At 40.3% G+C, this 21,243-nt stretch overlaps 1 protein-coding gene across 11 annotated transcripts in view; it reads right to left on the bottom strand.

Moving 5' to 3' along the window:
- Positions 1-21,243, bottom strand: part of tenm4 (teneurin transmembrane protein 4) — a 658,797-nt gene that overhangs the window by 62,399 nt on the left and 575,155 nt on the right. For 7 of the 11 annotated variants that reach the window (XM_072577672.1, XM_072577680.1, XM_072577676.1 and 4 more), the window contains 4 exons: positions 17,840-17,983; positions 15,558-15,807; positions 10,180-10,200; positions 4,036-4,268 (listed from right to left, as the gene is read on the bottom strand). In XM_072577672.1, coding sequence (XP_072433773.1) covers positions 4,036-4,268; positions 10,180-10,200; positions 15,558-15,807; positions 17,840-17,983 — 648 coding nt within the window. The remainder of the gene's footprint in view (positions 1-4,035; positions 4,269-10,179; positions 10,201-15,557; positions 15,808-17,839; positions 17,984-21,243) is intronic. The other 4 variants (XM_072577674.1, XM_072577678.1, XM_072577681.1 and 1 more) reach the window with 1 other exon arrangement.

A 21,243-nucleotide genomic window follows, 5' to 3' on the forward strand; every position in this document is an offset into this window, starting at 1 on the left:
CATTTACAGTATTTTGCTCTGGTCTTCTGCAGTGATCCTTCTACTTCGCTGAGGTATGTGTTCTCACAGAACATATTGATATATGTTGAAGGTTTCCCCATACAAAAATACTTGGAAACCACATAACAAGTAAAAACCAAGAGGATGTTTAAAAAACACATATGTTTTATATCTTAGAACTTTCGTATAAAAGTGTCTGTTTGAAATTTCTGATATATATAGGTAATGAGAAGGCTCACTCACCACATGTAATTTGCCTCATGACAGTAGCAAGAGTCGAACAGTGTGGTGCAGGAAAAGCACAGCCAGTCAGGCAGCAGCCGAGGAGCAGGAGAGTTGACGTTACGAGTACAAGCCCTTCATTTGGGGTGGCATGGTGGCTCAGTGGTTAGCACATCTGCCTCACAGTGCCAGGAACCCAGGTTCAATCCCAGCCTCAGGCGACTATGTGTGCAGAGTTTGCACATTCTCCCAGTGTCTGCATGGGTTTCCTCTGGGTGCTCCATTTCCTCCCACAATCCAAAGATGTGCAGATTAGGTGAATTGGCCATGCTAAATTGCCCATAGTGTTCAGAGATGTGTAGGTTAGGTGCATTAGCCAGGGGTAAGTATAGGATAATAGGGTAAGGGAATGGGCCTGGGAGGATTATTCTTCAGAGGGTCGATGTGGATTTGTTGGGCCAAAGGGCCTGTTTCCACACTGTAGAGATTCTATGATTCTATACTCAGGGCTTCCTGATGAAGGGCTTATGCTCAAAACGTTTACTCTTCTGCTCCGCGGATGTTGCCTGACTGGCTGTGCTTTTCCAGCACCACACTCTTTCACTCTGACTTCTAGCATCTGCAGTCCTCACTTGTCAATTTAAGTGAATCCCAACACTAAAAATTATGAAATGGAGTCTGTCTGTGTCAATGAATATTGAAAAAATCTGTTCCATTACTTACATAAATGTTTAACATTACCTCAACGGCTATATTTATGTCATTATTGTTAGTTGGTTGCTTTCCACAACTTACAATTATCCCATAATGGTGGTTGGAGGATGGTGTATAAATTCAAAGTTTAATTGACAACTCAAGTTATTTCAAGGATTGCTGTAGGTTTGTGAGTATATGTTTATTTTCATATGGGCTGATGGGCTTTTAAAGTATTGAATGGACGTTCATGAATGGGCGTGATTGTTTGCTTTAATGAAAGCTGTACTAGATATTCAGATTTTTCACGCAGAGGGTGGTGCATGTATGGACTGAGCTGCAAGAGGAAGTAGTGGAGGGTGGTACAATTACAGCATTTAAAAGGCATCTAGATGGGTATATGAATAAGAAGGGTTTAGAGGAATATGGTCCAAGTGCTGGCAAATGGGACTGGATTAGGTTAGAATATCTGGGTGGCATGGACGAGTTGGACCGAAGGGTCTGTTTCCGTGTTGTATATCTCTATGACAGCAGCAACTCAACCAACGTACTTAATAGCTATGGAAGGCAACAGAACACAGATAGGATTTCAAATGAATACTGGAGATGACATCAGCGTGGGTTTAGTAGCAAAATAACAGTGTGACATGTTGGTAGTTAATCACCATATTTATCTTTATAATGCTCAATCCCATTCTTCAACAAATTGTTATTGAGCTCTTCTTTGATGGAATTAGTTGATATTGTATTCATACTTTGCTGCGTGAAGTGAAATAAAAGTCTACTAATTGGTTATCTATCCAGGTTTGTTCCTTTCATATTCTAATTTTGTGAAGAGTTTGATAATTGGAAAATATCTATGACACTCATTATTTTAAAGTAATTTAGATGTTTAGAGCTGAATTGTATGAGGCACCAGTTTCTCTGTGCCTGACACATGCAGGGTAACACATCAGGATGGTGAGAGGAGAGATCACTAGGTGCACCATAGCCATTTAATTATCAATAAGACAGGGACTCTGCCCCTCAGTGACAGTCCCACCAATCAGAAGCCATCAGCTTGCCAGGACTTCTGGATGTTGTTAAGTGAGGGATCCTTAGGTACCAGGCTCTGGGCCACAGCTTGAGAGGGAAGGTGAGGTGGGTGGCAGGCTGGGCTATGAACACAAACGATCCAGTGGGACTTAGGAGGGTGACAGTGATGGACCCACGGAGCCAGTTAATGAGGGACTCTCTGCCCACTAACAATCCATGCCAGCTGTTTAGTGTGGGCCTCTCCATCTGCTGGTGAAAACCGGAGAATGATTGGTGAGGCACTTCAGTGGGTGTTATTTGATGTCACCCTCTCCAATGATAAAATTGCAGTGAGGATAGGGCAAGGGGTGTAGGTTATTTGTTGAATTTAAAGAGACTTCACCTTCAAACCCAACAGCAGGGAGAGAAATAAATTCAAGCCTATTTCTTCCAACTTTTTCAAATGATGCTGCTTTTCCATTGCATTCATTCTCGGTTTTCATCAATCTCATTGCTGTCGCCTGAACTTTACCAATACTTAAATGTTATTTTTGACTGCACTAAATGATTGCACCAGTATGCATATTATCAATGATCTCCTGGGCATCGGCAAACTTAGTTATTCAGTCTGTGTAAAATTATAAGAAAGTAATCATAGCCACCTTCGTCACCTAATATTAAAAATAAGCTCTATTTGGATAGGAAGCTCTACAGAATTGAGACAAGTGAGAAGTGATCTCTTTGAAATATGTAGGATTCTGAAGGGGCTTGATAGGGCAAATGCTAAGTGGATGTTTACCCTCATGGGAAGAGTCTAGGACCAAAGGGTATTGTCTCAGAATAAATGGGCACCAATTTAAGACTGAGATGAAGAAGAATTTCTTATTTCAGAGGGTTGTGAGCCTTTGGAATTCCTTGTAACAGAGATGTGGGGGGGGCGTATATTTAAGGCTGAGATAGATTGATTCTTAATCAGCAGGGGAATCAAGGGCTGTGGGGAAAGGGCAGGAAAGTGGATATGTGGAATGTCACATCAGCCATGAACAGGAGCGTCCTGTTCCTATTTCTTATGGTTTTAATGTATATCAATAAGCACATGTATAACTGAGCTATCTGCTAACATGTAAAATATGAGTAGGGTGGCACAGTGGCTCAGTGGTTAGCACTGCTGCCTCACAGCACCAGGGTCCCAGGTTCACTTCCAGCCTCGGGTGACTGTCTGTGTGGAGTTTGCACATTCTCCCCGTGTCTGTGTGGGTTTCCTCCGGGTGCTCCAGTTTCCTCCCATAGTCCAAAGATGTGCAGGGCAGGTGAATTGGTGGAGCTGGAAAAGCACAGCAATTCAGGCAGCATCTGAGGAGCAGTATAATCGATGTTTTGGGCAAAAGCCTTCATCAGGAATACAAGCAGAGTGCCTGAAGGGTGGAGAGATAAATGAGAGGAGGGTGGGGATAGGGAGAAAGTTGCATAGAGTACAATAGAGAAAGTTGCAGAGTTCCAGCTGTCCGCTGCAGTGGTCGGTATATTGGGTCCAGGTTGATGTGCTTATTGATTGAATCTGTGGATGAGTGCCATGCCTCTAGAAATTACCTAGAGAACAGCCAGGGAATTCCTAGCAGACAGCTGGAACTGACAACTGGAAGCGGCAGATTCAAACCACTACAAATGTCGGAGGAAAGATCACAGAAGTGCTTCACAGGAGGCTCCCAATCACTGAGGATGTCACCTAGACAGGGGACGAAACATCTGCAACACAAATTCCCAGCTCGGCGAACAGAACCACAACAACGAGCACCTGAGCTACAAATCTTCTCACAAACTTTGAACTATGGATAATTTAGCATGGCCAACCCACCTGCACATCTTTGGATTGTGAGAGGAAACCGGAGCACCCAGAGGAAACCCTTGCAAACATGGGGAGAATGTGCACACTCCACACAACCAGTCATTCAGGGTAGAATCTTCAGAACTGATGTGCCCTTGCTGGGATTTCTACAGGGTCCATTGTGCACTTTAAGTATATTTGCAACCCAAACATAAGAATATCTACTGAGTTTTCAGCTGCTGAAGATAAAGTTGTCGTGATTAATTGGATAAAGAATTTACCTCTTGGACTGGACAAAGTGGCCTCAGTTGCTTTTCCACCATCACCACATCGAGCTTCATCAAATGGAAGGCATTGATCTCCTGTCCCAGCCACTACCACAGCATTCTTAGTGGCTTCCTTGACTCCAGTAAGGGATTTTACTTTATAGACACGTCTGCTATTGGTATCAGACAGATACAATGATCCTGACACAGCATCCACAGAGAGGTAGTATTTGTGTGCTGGACTGTTACTAAAAGAGAATAGAAGCAATGTTAAGCTTCAGATAAACTCTATTGAAATTATTTTAATTTTTTTTGCAAGTTTGAATTTTTTCAATGCTATTTATGCTAATTGCTGTCCCTTCGAATTAGGGCAGGTTGTGCCCTTTAAATTCTTTTAAATTCAATCTGCACAACTCTAATTAACATCTGGTCTTTTATGTATCTTAACCCACTTTATCTAAGGCACTCCCTTACTGATTGGCCCAGACTAGTATTCCACTCTGTTACCTCTGTTGGTTCTTAAGCCCAATAGCTCTAATTAATCACATCCTTACACTGTCCAATATCTTTGACTCCGTTTTTGACGATTAGTTGACATACATAGTGCACTTACTTGTTCCTCACTCTATGTCTTCTGTGGGTCCTTCAGGTCAAGCATTACAGTTAATTAGTTTTCTCCAATGAACTCAGAGAGGTTTCCATGACAGAAGGAGGCTATTTGGCCCATTGTGCTTGCACCAGTAAACAAAGATCTAACTACACTCATTCCATTTTCCAGCTTTTTGCCGATATATGTGGAGGCAATGACAATGCAGATGAATATCCAAGTACTACGTAAATGTTGTGGGAGTTTCTTACCCAAGTTAATTTTCAGACCATGAGTTCGAGACTTTACCTACCCTCTGGATGAAAAAAACCCTCAACTCTCCTCTTAGCATTCTATCTTTTACATTAAGTCTATGCTCCCTGATTATTGACTCCTCTCTCATTGTAAAAATGCCTTCCTATCCTCCCTATCAATGTTAGTTACCTTGATCAGATTCCATCTCAACCTTTGCTGCTCCAAGGAATGCAACTTTAGTGCATCCCATCTCTCCTCACAGCAAACCCTCCAGCCTAGCAGCATCTTGCTAAATCTTTATACCCTGAGGTGTGCAAATCACATCCTCCAATAATGTAATCAGAACTGTGTGCTGCACTCTAGTCATGACACAACCACCATTCTATAATGTTCCAGCAGAAACCCCTTGCTCTTGTACTTTATGTGTACCTAATAAAGTACAAATATTACAAGTGCTTTTTTACCCACCTTAACTATCTAGTCTAGTAACTTGTAAGGATCTGTGGATGTGCATGCACTTCAAGGTCCCTCTGCTTTCTATAGTTTTATTATTTATTGCGCAATCCCTTATCTTGTTAGCCCTTCTTACATGTATTACCTTGTACCTTTACTTTTGTTGACTGAAGCCCATGTCTTTACTTAATTAATATTTCTGATATTAAAACCCCTTTTCATTTGACACCATATTTTTTGTTTAGTTAATTTTATCAACTATTTCTTCAAAATATTTAGTTTCTACTGTCTCGCTATTTGTTCTGTTTCTCCTCATTCTGTGTAAAGCGATTTTAAAGTCATAAACCCATTTAAAATTAATTTCTTTCTGGGAGTTCTATTTCTATTTTTGACTGTCACAATCTTTCTGCTTATCCTTTCCCTCTCTTTCATCAACATTGTAAAACATATCTTTTTCCTATTTCTCGCTCATTTCCACCTCTTGATTCTTAAATGTTTTCTCCACTCCCTCCTTAATGTCCTTGTTTCACTTATTGAAATAGTGCATTTGCTCACTTCATCCTCCATGCAATTTCCTCCATCAATCATCAGTTCTATTTTCCCAGTCAACTCCACCAACCCCACTGAACAAATGTGTAACACTTAATTGTTTCACCATTCTTCTATCCTTCTAATCCTGCATCACCTTTGCATTTAAGACCATAAGACTATAAGACATAGGAGTGGAAGTAAGGCCATTCGGCCCATCGAGTCCAATCCACCATTCAATCATGGCTGATGGGCATTTCAACTCCACTTACCCGCATTCTCCCCGTAGCCCTTAATTCCTTGTGACATCAAGAATTTATCAATCTCTGCCTTGAAGACATTTAGCGTCCCGGCCTCCACTGCATTCTGCGGCAATGAATTGCACAGGCCCACCACTCTGTGGCTGAAGAAATTCTCTGCATTTCTGTTCTGAATTTACCCCCTCTAATTCTAAGGCTGTCTCTTCGCTAACAGAAACAATTTCCTAGCGTCCACCCTTTCCAAGCCATGTATTATCTTGTAAGTTTCTATTAGATCTCCCCTTAATTTTCTAAACTCCAATGAATACAATCACAGGATCCTCAGCTGTTCCTCGTATGTTAGACCTACCATTCCTGGGATCATCCATGTGAATCTCCGCTGGACACGCTCCAGAGCCAGTATGTCCTTCCTGAGGTGAGGGGACCAAAACTGGACACAGTACTCCAAATGGGGCCTAACCAGAGCTTTATAAAGTCTCAGTAGCACAACAGTGCTTTTATATTCCAACCCTCTTGAGATAAATGACAGCATTGCATTCGCTTTCTTAATCACGGACTCAACCTGCATGTTTACCTTTAGAGAATCCTCGACTAGCACTCCCAGATCCCTTTGTGTACTTTGGCTTTATGAATTTTCTCACCGTTTAGATAGTAGTCCATGCTTGTATTCTTTTTTCCAAAGTGCAAGACCTCGCATTTACTCACATTGAATTCCATCAGCTATTTCCTGGACCACTCTCCCAAACTGGATCCTTCTGCAGCCTCCTCACTTCCTCAGTACTACCTGCCTGTCTACCTAACTTTGTATCATCGGCAAACTTCACTAGAATACCCCCAGTACCTTCATCCAGATCATTAATATATAACGTGACCAGCTGCGGCCCCAATACTGAACCCTGTGGGACACCACTTGTCACCGGCTGCCATTCCGAAAAAGAACCTTTTATCCCAACTCTCTGCCTTCTGAGAGACAGCCAATCCTCAATCCATACCAGTCGCTCACCTCAAACATTATGGGCCCTCACCTTGCTCAGCAGCCTCCCATGTGGCACCTTTTCAAAGCCCTTTTGGAAGTCTAGATAGACCACATCCACTGGGTTTCCCTGGTCTAACCTACTTGTCACCTCTTCAAAGAATTCCAACAGGTTTGTCAGGCACGACCTCCCCTTACTAAATCCATGTTGACTTGTTCTAATCCGACCCTGCTCTTCCAAGAATTTAGAAACCTCATCCTTAATGATGGATTCTAGAATTTTACCAATAACCGAGGTTAGACTAATTGGCCTATAATTTTCCATCCTTTGTCTTGATCCTTTCTTGAACAAGGGGGTTACAACAGCAATCTTTCAATCATCCGGGACTTTCCCTGACTCCAGTGACTTTTGAAAGATCTAAACCAACGCCTCCGCTATTTCCTCAGCCACCTCCCTCAGAACTTGAGGATGTAGCCCATAGGGGCCAGGAGATTTATCAATTTTAAGACCTTTTAGCTTTTCTAGCACTTTCTCTTTTGTAATGGCAACCATGCTCAACTCAGCCCCCTGACTCCCTTTAATTGTTGGGATATTACTCATGTCTTCCACTGTGAAGACTGACACAAAGTACTTATTAAGTTCTCCAGCTATTTCCTTATCTCTCATCACTAGGCTTCCAGCATCAGTTTGAAGTGGCCCAACGTCTACTTTTGCCTGTCGTTTGTTTCTTATGTATTGAAAGAAACTTTTACTATCATTTCTAATAGTACTGGCTAGCCTACCTTCATATTTGATCCTTTCCTTGTTATCCTCTGTTGTTTTTGTAGCCTTCCCAATCTTCTGATTTCCCAGTGCTCTTGGCCACTTTATAGGATCTCTCTTTTTCTTTAATACATTTCCTATCATTTCTTAATACATTTACTAATACATTTCTCTATCATCTAAGCCTCAACCTCACCATAACATTGCTCTGTGACTCCATTGCATTCTGCCCTGTTCTACCATCCCCGAAATCTTATTTTTACCCAGGCAAAAGTGAGGACTGCAGATGCTGGTGATCAGAGTTTGGATTAGAGTGGTGCTGGAAAAACACAGCAGGTCAGGCAGTATCCGAGGAGCAGGAGAATTTACCCATCATTCTTCTAATCTGATTTCTGTCCAAGATCAATGATTCTCCATTCTAATCCTTTGGCCTGAAAATTGCACAGCATTACTTTCTTGCAATCGTGTGAATAGTAACCATATTTTAAATATGATATGTGCAATTCATTCAATTGCCCGTGTAGACAACCCATTATGTTTCTAGTTACATTGATACCTAAATGCACTGTGACGCAAGTATCCACTGTCAAGTTGTAAATTGTCACAGGTTCAACCTACTTGGAATCATACACAATAGGTGTTAAACAGATTTTAATGTCTTGGATTTTCTTTCCTTTTTTTAAAGAATAGAGTCTTTAACTTAGGAAAGTTAAATAACTGATTTGATACTCATTTTTCAAGTCACTGAGTCAGCTAGATTACTTTCCCAGGCCTAGTTTCTTTCGCTGGTGAGGGTCTCTTACAATACCTGATCCTGTCCTCATGGTTTCTTTCAAACCTCAAGTATATATTTGGATCATGCCTAAGCCTTTGTACTGCCTTATTTTTTTCAAAATATGTTGTGATTTTGTTTTATTTGTCATTGTTGCTATATCCTTGCTACTGCCGATATATCTGAAGCCAGTAGTCAGAACTTGGTTCTGAGGAAGGGTCACCAGACCAGAAATTTTAACTCTGATTTCACTTCACAGATGCTGCCAGACCTACTGAGCTTTTTCAGCAATTTCTGCTTATGTTTCTGAATTCCAACATCTGCTGTTCTTTCAGTTTTTAAACAGTATAACCCGTCTTGTTGATTTACTTTAGCAACGAGTCACACATAACAAATGGCATTTCTAATTAGTAAATAAAAATAGTGTTCACTGTTACTGAACACTGGATCTTAATATTCAAGTTATTTGTATAGTCTATGCATGTTTACTTTTTATGCATATATTGGAAAAAAAAGACTAAAAGTTGAGTATGCACGTGCTTTTTAAAAATCATTCTGAGCATTATGTTCATGGTTAATGAGTGGTAATAGATTATTGTAAAACACGTGAGGTACATTGGCCTGTACTTTGTGAGTGGATAAAAGGCATTTTATACTAAAACTAGTGCTTGTGGCTTAACAGACATTGGTGTAACCATATTTGTAGATGGTCACCACAGTTATGTCCATGTATTGACACCAAAAGTAGAAATCTCAAATCCATCTAATGAAGACAGGGAATTGACAGTTCTGCTGGCCATTTACTAGTGGAAGGTGACTGATCTTAATGAATGAGGCACAGCATTTCATTGTATTAAATAAGGGAGAATCGTAAATTGCATATTAACATTTAAATCATGATATTTTCTGTAACAATATCTGACACAATAAAATGTATCAATCAAATTTTATTTCTGAGATTGAGCTCACTTGTTTCCATTCATTTGAAATCACTGTGCAATAACCCCAGGGCTCTCTCACCAGACTGCCCAAGAATATTAAACTTACTCGTGTAATTTTTGATTTTTATCTTAGATGCTATCTTGCTGCTTTCATATGAAGACAAAGTAAAATCTTAACTTTCAACAATGTACCTTCAACAATTTATCTCATCAGACTCAAATACAACTGAGCTCACTCCCCAAACACTGCTGGATGGTGACTGTGAGAGAGTAACAATGGTTTCATTAATTGGACTCCCCATTTTTGCACTATTTCATTTGCTTCTCTTGAGACTATTTTATCTTTATATCGGAATTCCTTGACCTTCAAAGATATCAAGGTCATTACTATTTCATATGAAATGTTCTATTTATATTCATTTTGCAACAATACTCCAAATGATTGATGTGCACAACAATATTATCTTATTTTCTGTCTTAACCAGAGAGCAGTTCCACTCTCTCTATCACCATCACAGTATAATAAATGCAACAAATATTCACAGACCAGACTGCTGCTTTGAGTCTTCTTGCAAACCAAATAACCCTATTATCTAACAAAGTTAAGTCATACATATAATTCCCTTACCTGTGCCTGAAATCTTTATTTCTGACAGAAGATAGGTATAGAAGAGACAGAAAAATGATTCAGTATTAGTTTTTTCCCGAAAATTGTAAATATCAAGAAGAATATTGAAAGCAAAGATGGATTGAAATAGATCAGATCACAAGGTTAAGCAAAACTTTCAGAATGCAAAGTGGAAATGATTGAAAATCAAAGCTTTTAGTTTTTCAACAACCTTCATCAATTTTGATACCATTTATTTGATACCTTTTATTTGACAAGAAGAATATTTTGTTCTAAAAACCAATTAACTCCGGTACCAGAAAATCACTTTTCTATTCCATTATGTAATTCTCTGCTAAATCTCTCTCCCAAAAATATTGCTTTAGTAAGAACATATTTTTGTAGCGATTGAAGTTAGAAGAGGCAGGCCTTGATTACTACCAATACTATTCTGATACAAGTGTCAAAGATTCTTCCAAACTATCTGAAATATCTATTTGGGTCAATATTGGACAGAACATGGAGATATTACGTAATTGAGTAGATTGTTCAGTCCTGCAGCTTGCTCCACTCTGAATGGCTGTTCTGTACCTCAAAACTATTTATCTGCCTATGCTTCATATCCAGTCAAAGCTTTCCCTAACAAAAATGAGTATGGATGTTTCTTAGACTGATTTTTGACGTGATTGCAATAATGTGTATGTTCACTAGGGAGTAAATATTAGTTACTGTCTAATTTGGTTACCCTTTCTCACTGGTTATTTGACATATTATTTTATCAACGGTACAAACATCTATTCGTCACTGGACTACAATGTCCCTTATTTCACAATATTGTGGTCAGGTGTTCCAGAATTAGGATTAAAAATGGTAAGTAACATTCACATTGAACAAGTGCCAAAAACAACTATCTCCAACAAGGCCAAGATGAAACACTTCCTGTTTGAGATCAATCACGCTGACATGCTGAATCCTGCTTCAAACACTGATCTGACACCTGACTGGACAGGCCACCTAGATGCTGTAAGCAGGCTCAGAGGTATACATGGAATCCATCTCTATAACCAGAACCTTTTACTAAACTGAGCGCACTATAAACATAGCAGAGAGGGGCATTTGCACATCCATCTTACAGTAAGACCTCCTAAACACTGGCCATTAAATGATCTGAAATTACTGCTCATGATCTGATCAATTATCCTATCGATAGTTGCTTCCTTTAGACTATACCTCCCACCAAATAGTCATCTGTCTCTGAATATTTACATCTTTTCATCATTACTTGTGTTCCTAAATGTTTATGCTACTCTTTATTAAGCCATGTACCATTGCCCTCACCACCTAGTGTCCTGTGACAGGTTTCAATGCTGACCATGTTCTCGGACCTCTGGGAGGACCGGTAGGATAGCATGATGTCCTGCTTGGAACAGAGAAGACCATTGTCCACTTCATTTCTTCGCAGAACACGCCCTGGTGCTTATGCTGTTTTGGTGAAAATTCTGTCATATTTTCTAGGTTGTCACTTGACTGAATCTAGTTGGACAACTTCCAGTCCAACTTGTGCATGGCATGGCTACAGTATAATGTGGCTGATGAGGCTGGCTTGGGTCATTTCCCATATTCCTGGTGGTGTATCATGTGTTATTTCCATAATAGGATTGAACTGTGGAACACACTGCTGCAGGATCTGTGGGTGCCATCGAATAGTTTTTATCTCACTCTCCAGTGTGGTTTTTGCCCAGCTATGTTAAGGGTGGTTTCTCCCACTCCTTATGTCTCAACATCCTGAGGAGATACACAGTCCGTGCTTGCCTGAGACTTGGTCTCCTGGGTAGACTCTTTGTTGTTCTCTCCCAGAGTGGACCATAGGGAGAATCCTACTTTTGGTTGATGTACGGACTTTGCAGAGATTCTGTCAGACCCTTCCCTGGGCTCATGGTTTGTACTGAGTATAGTCTTCACTGTGCAATGTGTTTCAATCTTTCAACTGCTGTATGGTATTCTTAGTTGAATTTCACAGTTGCTTGGTCCTCCAAGGCTTCAGTCATCTCTGTTCTTGGCTTTCCCACTAATAGTCTGGTTCTGCTCCTGTCAATGCATCAGAGGTTATGGCTACATCCTTTCTCATTATAGACTGAGTGATTCTGTGGTTCTCTGGAAGAGTTTGTTGCTGCATCACGTGGGGTATTTCCATGACATCCCGGAGAATCCCTCTCCTCGTACTCCTTAAACTGCAGTGCCAGATCCAGATTCCCCTGCTCCGGCTGGTTGTCATAGTAAGTGGTACCCATTCGGCACGTTTGTCTAACTGTTTCCAAAAGGGTGGCATATGGCCTTGGAAATATTCATGTGGCTGCCAGTGTGGAATATCACCAGTAGAGGCTGCTTCATGGTGGTCTGGACAGGTGGTGTTTCTCCTTTTACCAATGAGTAAGCAAAGGCAGACAGGCTTCCTTGCTCAGTAAATACTGCTATTGAAATCACTGATAGCATCTGTGGAATCTCTTAGACCCTTGTACCAGAGTTTCTCAGTTGTGTGGTCCAAGTCCTTCACTCAGATTCCCACTGGGCCATGAAGGCAGTTTGTGGAGGGATGGAGGACTTCTGATCTTAACCACTACACTGAAGAGAAAAGATCACCTTCTGCATTGGGCTTAAATGTTGTTTTGTGTTTGTTGACATGGAATTCTACACTCTCCAAATCAACTGTCATCTAGCCACCTCTCCCAGGAAAGGTATTTCAAATAGCAGGGAGATTGCTAATGGATCTGTCTGGCTTGGGTATGGATTTGGATGCAGATGCTGTTTTCTGTAGCAAGTTGCTTCAAAATGGTTTCTCTTTCTGCAGCCATGACAGTCCTCTTTGGCTGCAGGACATACTTTGTGCCACAACAGGTGTTTGGTGGTGATGTCATCCTCTTCTGCCTGGCCTCTCTGCTATCTGCTATGTTGCAACTCCTGCAATTGATGAACTGTATTGACTCTAAGTGAAGACTCCTATTCCTTTGTAATGAGGTACCTGATATGTTTTCTCAGCTTCTAGTCTCTGGTTAGTTGCACTCATTTTGACAATGTAAAGTGTTCTCTGGATGGCAGAATGTCTGACAGGCCCTCATCATGCAGTCCCACAATGATTTGATCTTACTACTCTCTCAAGGAACCATCATTGCAGTTGTGTGCAAGCAGGTACAAATATTTCCAAGTGAGTCTATGCTCTTTTCTGGATCCTGGCACATCTATTGAACTAAATCAAACATAACATTCTACCTAATGTCAAAGTACTCATCAAAAGCCTTCAGCAGATAGTCATTTGTTATCAAGTCCTCAGTGATCCTTTGCCTAGTCAGTACATCATCAAGTGCAGCAGCCTTTAAGAACATGCTGGTCTGTTCTTTCGTGCTTTGTGTGAGAGAGCCAAGCAAACTCTGATTTGAGCCCTGTGTGGTGCAACCTAGGTTTGGATTTTTCATGTAGATTAGTGACTTAGGTTCCCAACAATCATTATGCAGTCCTCAGATTCCATGCAAAATAATTTCAATTTCTTGGTGGAAAAATAAATTCTCAGTAATAAAAGGCTCCAACATGCACAGGAAAAAAAATATTTTGACGTGTGAAATAAAATCTTGAAATCCTACTGGCTGGCGTCAGTAAACCAGAGACCACATCAAATGAATAATGTGTTACCAGAACTTCTAAAAACTGTCATTCACTCTCAGATGAATTGAATATTAATGAAAACCAATAGAACTTGAAGCTTGAGCCACAAATATATAATGGCCACAGTTGTCCAAAAATAGGGAAAGAAAGAACAGAAGGTATTCATTCGAATTTTAAACCAGAGTTTCAGTAAATCAATGGAAGGTAGCAGGTGGTTAAAGTTTTTTCAAGTGACAACAACAATTTTGCTTTCAATCAGCTAAAATGCTCACTCAGTTTAAATCACAGTACAAAAAAAGTACAGGCTTACTGAACACTTTGCAACTTTTCTTGTTGCATTGTGGTCCTATTTCCATTGGCAAAATACTGTATCACATCTGAACAAGTACAAAATACTGATCAATGTACAGTTAACGTATCTTTTCAGGACAGATCCCTATGATGAAACATTTAATTAAAAATACATCTACCTCACAACATGGCTCCTTATAGTGACATTTAGAATCAGAATTAGAATCCCCACAGTGTGGAAACCCTTCGGCCCAACAAGTCCACACCGACCCTCCGAAGAGTTACCCACCCAGACCCATTCCCCTACCCTCTATTTACCCCTGACTAATGCACCCAGTCTACACATCCCTGAACACGATGGACAATTTAGCATGGCCAATTCACCTAACCTGCACATCTTTGGATTGATAGATTTAGATAAAGATATACGTCTGTGGGATGAAACCAGAGCACCCGGAGAATGTGCAAACTCCACACAGACAGTCACCTGAGGCTGGAATTGAACTCAGGTCCCTGGTGCTGTGAGGCAGCAGTGCTAACCACTGAGCCACCATGCCGCCCTATGTGAAAAATGATACAGTTATCTTTCAGACTGATTCTGAATCCTAACAGGCTTTCCATTTTCTTCCACAAACCTTCAAACCGGACATGCTGTTAATGACCTTCCAAAACCCAAATCCACCAATTGAAAATGATGTGTGGGAGGAAACACTATTTAATCCCCAGTTCAAAATGGGTAACCTGGCCTTGTTAGGTGTGTGTGTGTGTGTGCACTTCGCACATTGTGTATTCCTTAATTGCAAAAGGGCAGAGGCAAATGGTTCTTGGGTGAATATGCAGGGGAAAATGATTTCCTCCAAAATAAAACCAAAATGTGGCTATTTGTGCACCAAAATGTCCCCCCACACACAAATGAAAACTTGGTTGCTGGTAACAAGTTTCCACTCACTGTTTGTTAGTTAATAATGGAAAGCTTGATAAACATTTTTCTTAATGTTACATGGAAGAAATTGGGCAAGCATAAAGGATAGATGAAAATAATGCATTAAAAACAGAATAATATGCTCTAAAGAAAGAATTTTCAATTTTTGGTAACACAGGTAACATATATCATACCTTGTTCCAAAATAAAACATAGCCACCAAAAGCACTTTTCTTCAGGTAACAAAATATACCTTGTTTCAAAAACAAAGTAGCCACCAGAGCACATGACCTTCTTTTCCCTTGTTCATGAGCAAAACCCTCTAATTTTTTCTCTGCTCTTAATTGTCCAGCTCACCTAACATTGGAGCTAAAAAGTAATATCATCCATCATTCTATAATGCTGCATATTATTTGACCCAAATACCATACTTACCAGGATATAGATCCCTTAATTTTAGGAACACTTCTGTGACTGAATAATACTGCATAACTTAAATGAGTTAAATCAGTGTTTGAAGTTATCATACCTTAACTCCAGTATATTAATGACATTGCCTGAGGGGAAGATCCTACGAACATAATTAAAATCACCAACATAAATGCTTCCATCGGATCCACATGTCAGCGCAACCGGTGCAAGGAGCTTGTTCCCAGTCGCAAGGCCATTGCAGCTTGGACAGGAAATGCTACGTCTTCGCCCATTTCCGATAATGCTTCCAATGACAGGTGGCTGCTGGGATATAAAATTATTTTCTCCATTTCCTTTGTGCAAGATACCTGCAAAAAAATTGTTAATATTTGAAATTTATTGTACAAAACAGCAAATACAGCTACAATACCAGTATTGCATGTATTTAACTAATAGCAAATCTTTTTAACAATATGTCATGTTATCATAGCACCAAGCTCTAATTAATGGTTTTTCTATGTTCTTTATTCATTGCTTTCTTTGTGAAAATCTATAATTATTGGTGATGTCTAAACTAGAAATTTTGATGAACAATGTTAGAGATATTAATATACAGAGAAAAATACCAAAAATCACTGAAAGAGAAAAATCTAGTTCTAATTCTAAACTTAACATTTGAAAACAAAAGAATGGTAACTTTCATAGGTGCCCACAGTTAAACACTGAACTATCTTTTTTCTTCCATATGCTTTGATCTTTTCAGGCTTGTCAATTCTGATTTTACTGGAGTTACAAGATTGAGATATTTTCAGTGACATAGATAAAAAAAAAATCAAGGCTACAGGTGACATTTTACAATATTTGGAGCTTAATCAAGTTCAATTTCTTCCCCCAAATTTTTCATATTCAATCAAAATGAACCAGCCTCTGCATGCCTTGTAACAATTCTGTGATTCTGATTCTTATTTGGTACATTGCTCTGCTGAATAACTGCAATATTGACAGAAAAGAACTGTTTATCTCTGTTAGGAATGATAAAAGCTTCAAAACAAAGGGAACCAAGGATTAGAATGTGTACATTTATCTTTTATGGAATTCCAAACCTTTTAACCACTTTCAACAATTCATATATGAGAACAAAATCAACTTTGATGAGTTAAACTTTAAATTGTGACAGATTTACACGGTTCTTTGGGGTAGTCTGGAATTCAGGACCCATTGATTTCCAGTGCAATCCACTGAGTTTGATGAGGTTCTTAGCTTGAATTTTACAATTGAGTGTGTGTGGCTCCTTTAAATTTTATTTTGGGGAGCTTCCAGTGGTATTCCCATTTGCCCTACGCCCTCTTGCTTCCTGTAAATGAAAGGGAAAATGAGTGGGCCATATCTAGCAACCGTTCTTTTCCGTCTTGTTCTTGAATCAATTCATTTATGGGCAAATCATTTTGGAAGTCCCTGCATGAAGGGCACAAGGGACTTACTGTGTTACACTAACCTCCTCAACTGGCTGTGCAGCTTCCTTAAATGGAGGGACCAGGTCAAGGAAGTTAGGGATTATCGGTCAGGCCGAGCAGGCTTCCACTGATTGTGGCCTGCCCCATTCCTCCATTATCAACCCACTGATCAGAAACTTGTTGGCCTGCAATAATATTGTGCTGAGGCCAGCATTAATTGGTTTGAAACGGGAATTTTGTCCTCATTTACAAGAATGTTCTGCCTAAAAATCTGCCAGCCAAGTATCAGGAGCATCAGATGCAGGGAGTAGCCACTTCTGGGATTATAAGTGGTCCAGGAAGAAAAGCAATAGGGGTTTCCCAAATTTAGGGAAGTCAGGGATTATGGGTTGGGCCTAGCAGGCTCCCACTGATTGTGGGGAAGGATGTCGGAGTGTTTGGTTTTAGAAGCCTGGGTGGGAAGGAGCCCTAAAGTGGCAATAAAATATGATCTGTGCACAGGGATCTGTCCAAAATGGGCACAGGGAACGCCATCATTTGAAGTAACCACCCTTCTGTCAGTGAGCAGCTCCCACAATGAAACCAGCCAGGCTGCTTGCTTTACCTTGATTTTCCCAACATGGGGAAAAGCTGCGAAGGAAATGGAATGAGGTCCTTAAGTGATCAGTTAAGGACTTAAAGAGGCTTAAGGACTGAATGACACCTCACCAAACCACGACAGTATGGCAGACAGATCAGGGGTGAATGGGAAGGCAGTGCTGAAACTAACTCCCACTCCCCCAGTTTTGTTTCTGGCTGGTGAGGATAGGTGGAGGGAAAGTTAAAATACATCCCTATATTTCAAATGTGGACATTCCACATTTTAAAAATCTGTTGTTTTGATTAGCAAAATGGCTAAAGTGTGTATTCTTATGTTACTGCAGTGAATGCTGCATTGTTGACTTACTACTTCGAATGTTGAGGGCATGGTGTTTGTCCAAAGTCCATCCACCCAGGTTAGATGCATCTAACTCATAGCCTTGTAGAACAGCAGTACGTTTCTCCCAGAGTATTAGGTCTGGACATGATTCATATTCGTAGCCCACAGACACTGCAAGGATACAATTGAAATAGGTTAAACTGATGCACAAAATATTATGGAAAGAACTATCTATTTAAAATCAAGTTCCTTTTTAAAATAGCCTCATTTAAACATCATCAAAATACATTGAAAATGAGGACACATGTGGCACTGAACTAATATGAATATGATCCTTTATCTTGGGAAATCCAAGTCTGAATCTGGTTCAGATACAAGGAAAAAAGTTACCTCTCACAAATGCTTGTTAAGTAACACACTTGAAGTAAGATTTAGCAATTGTATTCAAGAAACCAGTGGCTTATGTGTCTGCATAATAAGAATCAAATGTGCCTTTGAAATAGACAGAACTTGTAAAGTACTGTTAGTACAATTATAGTTGATAAGGCCGACACATCATATCACTGAGGAAATGTTAATTCCCAATCTCCCCATTCCCCATCAACGATACTGGGTTGAGGCAGTAGACATATTAAAAAGTTCAGATCCATTCCCAAGCTTCCTATTTCATTTTAATGAAAACATGTCTGAGAATGGTGGGTAACGGTTTCATGTGAAGCAGATCAGTCAGTAAGATCTTGTAAGGAGTTACGTGCCTTCAATGGACGGATTTTCATTTGTAACCCATGGAAATTGGCCTTCCTCATGTTTGAAAATCCCAGTAGTCAGGTGTCAAGGAAGATTGGATCCATGAATCCTTGCACATTTACCTCTTATCTGGATCATAAAGTTGATAATACCTTTACTATTGAAAAGAAAGCCAATTTATTTTCCTTCACCAGATATCGTAAGCTATAGCCTTTAACCAGTAATGAAGGGTGGATTCTTACCAGGCTCTGAGCGATATGGGCTATGGCAAGATGAGTTGTAGAATTGGGTGATCTCATCTTACTGAAATTTCCCCACTTTGTTCAGTTGGACATGTTGAGAATCTCATCAGAGAATAGCGAGTTCCCAATTGATGATCTTTATTGCTTATTGCTTTATTGTTAAATGGCTTCTGAATAGTCCAACTTACTGCAGGTTGTGATCTTAACAAACTCACCATTACAAACTAGATGTCGAGAAAACTCAGCATGGAAATTAGCATGGGTTCTTGGTGGATTTAACTTGCAACTTGCTCCAAAAGGCCTCCATGTTGTACGACGGGCAGCTTCTTGGGCATGCTCCATGAGCACCAGCCACATACATCCCACATTGGCATCGGACATGTGCAAACCTCTAAGAACCATCAGGACATATCTCCGAACCACTTACAGGATATTTCTGCACTTCAGCCTCACCTCAGGCTGCACCAGAAACTATCATTGTCGTGCTGCTGTCAGGGCATGGTGTGCTCAGGGTAATGTACCAAACTCATTGACTGGCTGCCTCTCCAGGCTCTTCACTTGCTGTCAAAGCTCTCATACACTCTGAGCCTACTTGGATGTTCACAGCATTCCTGCCTTGTCTTGCCTGTTTTGCTCTTTGCCCCTTCAGCCTGAAAAATCAGGCTCATATTACTGTTGTCTACCTGTGCCATTGAGCTCAGATGCAAAGCCAGGAATCTTGTTGTGGTTCTTAGTGGTCCTCAGTCCAGTCAAGGGGGATAGTCTTCGCTTAGTGGATCCAAGTGCAGTACATCATTCCAGGCCCTGTTTGAATTAGGGTCATCTGCTCACAAGGGATGATACCAGCCCTGACACCCTTACCATCCAACAGTTGTGGCATCCCCCTGCCAGCTCTAATATTCCCCTTCCCCAAAGGCTCTGATATCCCCCCAACCTAATCTGAGCATTCCAACCTTACCAGGCACCCAACCTGCCTGGTACCCTACTAGGCACTCTATTCCCTTGATCGACTATGACCCTAACCCCACACTTACCCTTTCACAGCAGAGGTCTAAATGTCTGGTTGGAAATTTAAATCACAGAGTGTAGCAAACTGATTGCTGTAAAAGGGGATGTGGTTTGACTTCCTCCGACTCTCCTAGACCAAAGGGAGCTGTGTTGATTTCCTCTGTGCTCTACCTTTCTGTAGGAGCTAGAATTGAAATTCCTGGCTAGAAATGTGGAGCTTTGCATCCACCTTTAAAATTATGATTGAAGTTGCAATGTGACTGTGCTGTCACTCCTCAAAATATCCTGGCCAATGATTTTGGAACCATTGGATACAGTCTTATAGAGTAAAACAGCATGGAATCAGACCCTTCGGTCCAACCAGCCCATGCCGAACATAATTCCAAACTAAACTAGTTTCACCTGCCTGCTCTTGGCCCATATCTCTCCAAACATTTCTTATTCATGTACTTGTCTTAATTCCTTTTAAACATTGTAACTGTACCTGTATCTACCACTTCCTCTGAAGTTCATTCTACACATAATTCACTCTTTGTAGAAAGAAAAGGTTCCTCATGTCTTTTTTAAACCTTTCTCTTCTCACCTTGAAAATATGCCCCCTAGTCTTGAAACCCCTCACCCTAGGGAAAAGACACCTGCCATTCAGCTTACCTGTACCCCTCATTATTTTATAAACCTCTATAAGGTCACCTCTCAAACTCCTCTGCTCTAGTGAAAAATGTCCCAGCCTATCTAGCCTCTTCTTTTAACTCAAACCCTCCATTGCTGGCAACATCCTGGTAAATCTCTTCTGAATCCATTCCGGTTTAATAATATCCTTCCTATAACAGGGAGACCAGATCTGGACCTCCAGAAGAGGTCTCACCAATGTCCCAACTCCTATACTCAAAGATGTGAGCATTGAGTAATGAATAATTCTTGGCTGCTTCAGTGGGTTCTCACTAGGTTGCAACTTATATCAGTGGTGTATATCCATACTAAAATTGGTTGCTTGTTTTCAGGCCAATGAAATGGTAACTAAATTTACCTTACAAACATCATAACTTGTTGCTAAGTTAGACTTCTACTGAAAATCTGGGACAAATACATATAATTCAACTTTGGATGATTTAACTTCACGACAATTCTGAATTGATTGAATGCTGAAGATGATGCTTGCTGTCATTCCACCAGCTGCATGAAGGTGCAATTATTAAAATTGCAGAGGCAACATGAGAGCCGAGACAAATAATAAGACTTGATTTAAGTAATCAACATTCAAAAAAGTGACAGTGAATAAGAAATTACAATCAGAGGGTTTCATTCCAATACCATTGTCTAGTAAAACTGTCGAGATGAACATATTTTCAATAGAACCACCATCAAGTACGTTAGCTACTTAAAACAGAATCTGTTTATTTCCTTTGAAAAAGCTTTTGATTGCGTTGTCTATTT

Source organism: Chiloscyllium punctatum, chromosome 9 (assembly GCF_047496795.1).
Source record: "Chiloscyllium punctatum isolate Juve2018m chromosome 9, sChiPun1.3, whole genome shotgun sequence".
Lineage (NCBI taxonomy): Eukaryota > Metazoa > Chordata > Chondrichthyes > Orectolobiformes > Hemiscylliidae > Chiloscyllium > Chiloscyllium punctatum.